The 6967-nt window shown below is 34.7% G+C and overlaps 1 protein-coding gene across 2 annotated transcripts; it reads right to left on the bottom strand.

Annotated features, from left to right (window-relative positions):
- Positions 1–463: 463 nt before the first annotated feature.
- Positions 464–3475, bottom strand: LOC107772645 (uncharacterized). 2 transcript variants are annotated; one of them, XR_012700930.1, is made up of 5 exons: positions 2818–3475; positions 2296–2677; positions 2021–2071; positions 1744–1859; positions 464–1638 (listed from the first exon to the last, which is right to left on the bottom strand). XR_012700930.1 is itself a non-coding variant. In XM_075233738.1 (5 exons), exons 1-4 carry the CDS (start codon positions 2964–2966, stop codon positions 1745–1747), a joined length of 759 nt encoding a protein of 252 aa, XP_075089839.1. In that variant the 5' UTR covers positions 2967–3475; the 3' UTR covers positions 466–1638; position 1744. The 2 variants fall into 2 exon arrangements, 1 of the variants encoding a protein (XP_075089839.1); XM_075233738.1 differs by having other exon boundaries at positions 466–1638; positions 1959–2071.
- Positions 3476–6967: the final 3492 nt, after the last annotated feature.

Raw genomic sequence — 6967 nt, 5'->3', positions numbered from 1 at the left:
GAAAGGTCTAAATTTGTATTCTAAATTGCTGCTACTTGCTTTCTCCGGTAATAGTTTGGCTGACTTTACTTGCTCTGTGATTAAATGTGCCAGCTCCATTGGAACGGTGTTTTCTTCAAATTTCGTCACTTCTGATATGGTGCAATCTATGCGTGTTGTTGCGTATTGCTGTTTTTGTTGATTAGAAGGTTTTGATTCTCCTGGAATTCTTTAGAATAGACACTTTGCATGACGACGAATTAAACCCGGGTTAAACTTGATGTAATTACTGGCTCTATTTTGCCAAGGCAATTTTTGTTTTATATATATAATGGTAGGGTGTATGTAGCAGAATATGTTTGAGAATACAATTTATCTTTTAATAATGGGCAGAATAGCCTAGCAAACCCTTATACTTGTAGCGGTTTATCATCCCAGTTCATATACATCGTAAAATTTCATCTAGACGTTTACAGTTGTTAAAACACACTATTCTAAACCCCTTTGCCCCGCGTGTTGCTCAATCACGTTAATATTAATATCCGCATCATATAGAATATGCCACATCATTTTCTATTTTTTAATTAATAAGAAGGCACCATTTTCACCTTCTTCACCCTCCAATACCACTATAATAAGTTGAGTCACCTTCCCATTAAAACTTGACTACCGAACAACGACAAAAGAGATACTAGCAGATTTGTGAATATCCACCACAATTTTCGGAGGGACTGAAAGTGGAAGAGGAAATAATTGAAGTTGCAGTCATTTCAAAACCCAATAATTTCACAAACCAAAATTGATTTGTGCACCCTACACGCTATTCAGGTTCAGGCACCCCGTGAATTTTTTCCTCGTTTGTGCTCTTCATATCCGCACTCCTTTTGGTGTTCTTGCCCAATTTGACTTGAACTGCTAGGATTTTTTTTAAAAAAAAATTATTACAGCAAGGTGATACGGAAGAAAATATTGTGGTGGTCATCGGTGGTCTCCATCGTCGGTAATGGTTCAAACTTTTCCATAGTGTTTATTGCAATTGATGGTTCGAAGGTTTTAACGATGTCTATCCTTCTCGATGATTGTTTGGACGAAGTTCCTATCCTAACGATTTTGCAGAATGAAATTCTGATGATTTTCTATCTTTAATTATGATTTTACAACAGAGAACTGGGTTCTTTGCTGGTCCTTTGTTTTTGTGTTTTTCTTATCTTTTTTTAAATATTTTTTCTCTTATTTTAGTCATTTTCTGTTTAATCCTTGTATTAACGCTTTTTTTGTGCGTGTGTACCAAACACTTTATTCACCTCAACCTCTAGATCAACCATTAGAAGTATTTAAAATCGTGTGTTTTAACAACTATAAGCGTATAGATGAAACTTTACGGAACACGGGGATGGAGATAACAAACTCGGGGATGGAGATAACAAACTGAAACAAATACAAAAATCCACTAGCCTATTCTGCCTTTAACAATGTATCTGCTACAACAAAAACACAGCCTAGAAATACAGAGAGAAACATGAATGAACATATGTAAATATTTTCTTCTCTCAACCTTTTTTATCCTTCTCTGATTCTTCCTCCCCTTTTTCCTCATGACTCTGTTCGATATCTTCTTCTTCCCCTTCTTTTCATAGTTTAATGCACCCTCCATCCTAGCTAGAAAAGAACACCAACAAAAAACAATCAGTGCTAGAGATAAAAATAAAATAAAGATAAATAATTAGATATAGAGAAATACATATGTTAACTTCACAATGTTACCTCAAAATTTCTTCTTCTCCTTTTCATAGTTGCTAGTGACACGATGATATTCTAATGGTAATAACTCGCTTAATACCTTCCCAAGTTCTCTTTCATAACAGTTGACAAGTTGAAACCTAGATATATAGTCAAGATAAATAGAATAAAACAAGTATATTAGAATATCTTTGATTTGCCCTATTATAAAAAATGGGAGAGCAGTATTCATAACATACCAGTAAGCCAAAGACTGAAACGGATCATAACGTTTGTAGATTTGTTGTATTTTGTCCCTTACCTGGAGATTGATGAATCCTCTTTTTCTCTTGTGCACTTTAAGTCCATGAAACTGAAATGAAGCTCATGCATCAGACTCGGAAAATAATGACTAACAAAATAAAAATATGGGCTAATTAATAGGATGAAACTAAATAAATTCCTTTGGCCCAATTAATTTTTATTGGCAAACCATTTAAAGCTCATTTAGATTGAAAGTAGAATATGCAATAAGTTAACAAATCAAAAGAGACAAGTAAATCGAAACAAGCAGATCCAGTAATAAATTTCATTTACCTCAGCCATATGACGCATCGTTTCACTGTCAACTGGAATATAATTATAGTGTCCGGCACACATCATGATAGTGTTGATGGTAAATGGACCAGCACCATTTATTTTCAGCTTAGACCAACTTGGTTCGGTACCAATGTGGTCTTTTTCAAACTTACTGAGTTTAATTTCCCCATCAACAACTTGTTTTGCCAACATAACCAAGTCCCTTGCTCTATATCCAAAGTTGCCTATACCTTTTAGCTCTTTCTCACTAAAACTTGCTAATTCTTCTGCATTCGGAAAGTCTCCATAAGCTGAAATATATGCTCTCTTTCTTTTGGACTTGAACTTTTTATATTGTAGATCACAAAGAGCCTTTGCGAGACCCAATGATGTCTTCCACCTAAGAAAAGTTGGCAATATATATAAAGGGTATTTCTAAAAAACAATTAAAATCAACTACTCTGATAATCTTACAAGCACATCCATGTTCAACTCAAGATGATCAACTATTTCAACATTTTGTTGCATCTATGAACTTACGGGCAAAAGCGAAGAAGAAGAGATTTGGCAATATCTTCAAATAAGGTTGGCGATCGAAACAATCTACCAAATCCTTTGGCCTCAGCTTCTGGATGAAGCTTATGGAAATCTCTCACATCTTCTTCATCCTTGTCAGATAGTCTCAGCATTCTCTTAACTTGTGACTACATAGAAGAAGTACAATATATTTCAAGTCAATTTCTTTCTAGTTTTGTTGTACATTGATTTTTGTACTATTTGTTTAGGAGAGAATCAAGAACCGTACCTGGATGGCTAGCTCATCCTTAAGCCAAAGAATACTTGCACCGTAAACTTTAACGGCGAGATGATCCTTTCCTGGAGGCTGTGAAATGGAAGTCATAACAGATGTGGAATCTGCTAATCGCAGAGGACGAGAAAAGCTTTTAAAAGATGGCTCCCAACAGTTGGGAGCCATCATGAAAAAGCCGTGGTTACACACGGCCTTTTCTATAATGAACGTCGGGAATTTCTCTAGGTGGATAATGCAATTATAAGATGGTAGTGTCTCCATTTGTACCTTTGCTGCACTAAAAAGTGTGATTCTAGTTAAAAGAATAAATATATCATGCTATTCCCAGCCTGATTCCAAGATAAGAAAAAGGGAGCTGGGATACAAGAACAATGGCATAATGATTCAAACTAGGCAGCATGCAAATCTATTTGTCAGTTCCATCTTGGTTTTAGTTTTTTAAAGTTGCAGATACAACTATACATTAGGAAGGGATACTTGGAACAATGGTAAAGTTAGGTTCAAGTCGTGGAGGCAACCATTAATACTTGTATTAGGGTAGGTTGTCTACATGTATATCACACTCTTTAGGGTGTGGCCTTCCCTTAACCCTGTGTGAACGCGGGATACCTTGTGCACCGGGCTGATATAAGTATATATTAATGCTAAGCTATTTTTAGAGCATAATCAGTCTATAGTTGTAAGTCTAATTCAACCAATTCAGTTCATCCTTCCAATATTACTCATAAGAGTCACCCTCTCTCTAATTCCCGTCTAAGAGCCACCAACAGAATAATTTCCTCAAAACGGAAAAATATACTCCTTAGAATTCAGTATTATAATCCAACCTTAGCTACAGTCCAGACATTTTGTAACGTTTTAACAAAGTAATTCACAAAACAAAAGCAAAAAAGAAAATGACAAAATAATTCTATTCAAAACCTAAATACCAAGACATGAAAGTAAGGGAAGAACAAGAAAGGAGTCACCTTGAAATTTGATAATTAAGGCTCACTGATCTACCTTTCTTCTACGATTTGATATACAACAATGTAACTTTCAAAGCTTGTCTTGGAAACTTCAAAAAACTAGTAATTAAACTGCATATATCTTAGTCTTCTCATTAATTACTAAAGTTAGTTTCTTTTTTCAAGACATGTATCGTCCACATTTTATCTTCTTGTTCTCGTTTTTCAACATTGAGTGACTTTTCATATTTCTAAATATATTTCTTGATTTATAAATATAGCTATTCCAAAAGGATTCAACCTGGATATCATTAAGAAATTAAATACGCTTGGCATGCAAAAATATTGCATAACACATGTCCCTTGACTTGCACGAAACGTCTTTTGTTGTTTCAGTTGCTGCTTCAACAATTGGTAAAAGTGTGTAACATATTGGAGTTTCATAATGATTCTTTGTGGTATTAGATTACAAATTAAAGGTTAGCATAAATTAGTGTTCCTTATTTTTCAATTTATATGAAGTAATTTCACTTGGCGCAAATAAGAGTTTAATAAATAAATAAAAAGGAATGACTTTGGAGTCGGAAAAGCTTAGGGTAAAAATTTTGTGTGATTATAATATTTGTTTGACTATAAAAGCTTTTCATTAAAGGTAAAATAAAAAAATTAGAAATTTAAATTATATCCAAATATATAATTGTATCATTCTTTTTAAAACAAATTAATAAGAAAAATTACTTTTAGCATTAGCAATTGAACCTTATTTTTAGCATCACCGGTAATAGCTCAATAGTTTATTTTGAAGAGAAAGCTAACACTCACTAGGAAGATAACGTCTAACAAGTTCTTCAATTTTATGAATCACGCCCAATACTTCAAATCAACTACAATGCACTAAAGTCCCCTCACAAATGGCATGCATGCTCACCAAACAAAAGCCTAAGCAAGTTTAGTTCTCACATCAATGATTCATTACCAGATTCAAAAAGATAATATACTCTACACTTCTAGGAGCAATGAAATATTAAACGAATATCTTATTAAATAGATACGTTGGAATAATCTTTTCAAGGAACTCAAAAACAAACATTCATTGAATTTGATTTTTGATATAATGAAACAATAACAATCCAGTGAAATTTCACTAGTGGAGTCTGGGAAGGGTAGTGTGTACGCAGACCTTACCCCTACCCCGAAGAGATAGAGAGACTGCTTTCGAAAGACCCTCGCAAATTTTTTTGATATAATGGAAGTCTAAATTAAATCAGAAATGACTTGAACATAAATATGATAAGGAAATTTGTCTCAAAAATAATAGTATTTGTGGCAAATAAAGTCGTCATAAAGTTACGGCTATATTGTGGCGAAGAGAGAAGCTTTTGAAAGGATAAATTATCTTTGGGCGACCAAAGTCGCCACTGAATGCCGAATGAGACGCCACTAACGGTCAATGGTAGGTTGTTGTTTCTAGTGGCGACCTAAAATGCAAACTTTTAGTGGCGACGATCAACTCTCTTCGCCGCCATAGCCTTAACTTTATGCCCATTTTTAGTTGCACAAGTGCTGACATTTTAAAACAATTATCACAAAAGTTAAATAGGTAACTGATCACGCCCAACTATGCCTTATAAAAAGGACTAAGCGGTCGTTGTAAATATAATCTGGTTTACAAGTCCGGAGTCGAATCCCACAGAGAACTAAGGCTTAGCTATAACTTTCAATATTGCTAAGAAACACAAGTTCAAACAATTTTCTAATTATAGAGATTATAATATTTATTTCTAACTAATTAACTAACAACTATTATAAAGCAGAAAAATTATCAACTAACAAGGATGAAATTTGAGACAAGACTAAGGAGGTCTAGAGTTATAATTTCCCCAATTGTCGGAATCCTTTCCGCTATGCCTTCTATAATTTCGCCTAAGTATTTTCTACCGATGGTGAGTACTTTGGATGTCGTAGCTCTCTCTCGAGAAACTACCACAATATACTAGACGTATTCTCTCGAACTACGCTAGTTGGCACTAATTCACCGCTCACTACGATCGCACCAAGGTTTAATTATCTTTAATCCCACCTTTAAACCCTCAGTATTGATCTCTCACATACGTTAGGAGTAATGTTGTTCAACAACTACCTAAATGTGTACTCTCTCTCGAGCAATATAGACACTAAATAGGCACAGTTAATTGATGGTCATTAAATCAACAACAATAAACACATAGTTGAACAAGTAGAGAAATCCAACGACTCAATTATATAAAAACATAACAAGAATTCATCCTACAAAAGGTTCTATCAAAACTCTAGATAACAAATTATCTATTCATAATAGTATGCAAAATTACAATACTAGAATTCATAACCAATAATTAAAATCTCGTAGAAGAATTCTCCGCCTTGCTCTTAGTGTGTTCTTGCCTCCTTAGGTCAAAATCCTCAATCAAAATGGTGTTTAATGAATATTTATATGTGTAGGGAAAACCCTAAACGAAATAACCAAGTCCAAAACCAAATAAGAGACAAAATAGGCCTGAAACCCGGAACACCCTCGCGACAGACCGTGCGCCGTGAGCTCTGCCGCATACTCTACCTCGCCTCAGCACTTGCGTCGCCAGCTCTGCCGCAAGCTTGACCTCGCCTAAGCCCTTGCGTTGCGCGCTTCAACGCACGTAAAACAACTCGCCTCGCTTGCTCTAACACGAGCCATTTGGCTTGCTACGCCTGCTGCTTCATTTTCATTCTGCTCAATTCTTTCTTTCCTCTTTCCTAATGCTTTCGAGCATGATTTATACTTTAAATATTCACTTTGCTCCAATTTCATCTCCAATGTACCTACACATAGAATACACTCAATTAAGCATAAATATAGTATAGTTTAGCATTAAAGCACCTAAATGTAAGATAAGTAATGCACTAAAATTATATA

The sequence above is a fragment of the Nicotiana tabacum genome, chromosome 17 (genome assembly GCF_000715075.1).
Source record: "Nicotiana tabacum cultivar K326 chromosome 17, ASM71507v2, whole genome shotgun sequence".
Lineage (NCBI taxonomy): Eukaryota > Viridiplantae > Streptophyta > Magnoliopsida > Solanales > Solanaceae > Nicotiana > Nicotiana tabacum.
Note: the sequence above shows the minus strand (reverse complement) of the source record. Positions and strands in the feature narration are given on the sequence as shown.

Bases quoted from the DNA above. Each gene is read 5' to 3' on its own strand.
- LOC107772645 (XM_075233738.1), bottom strand. From the start codon at position 2,966: ATGCTGAGACTATCTGACAAGGATGAAGAAGATGTGAGAGATTTCCAT. The intron at 2,678-2,817 runs GTAAGTTCATAG...AACTTTTCTTAG, and splicing joins CTTCTTCTTCGCTTTTGCCC to GTGGAAGACATCATTGGGTC. The intron at 1,860-1,958 runs GTATGTTATGAA...CTATATATCTAG, and splicing joins TTTCAGTCTTTGGCTTACTG to GTTTCAACTTGTCAACTGTT.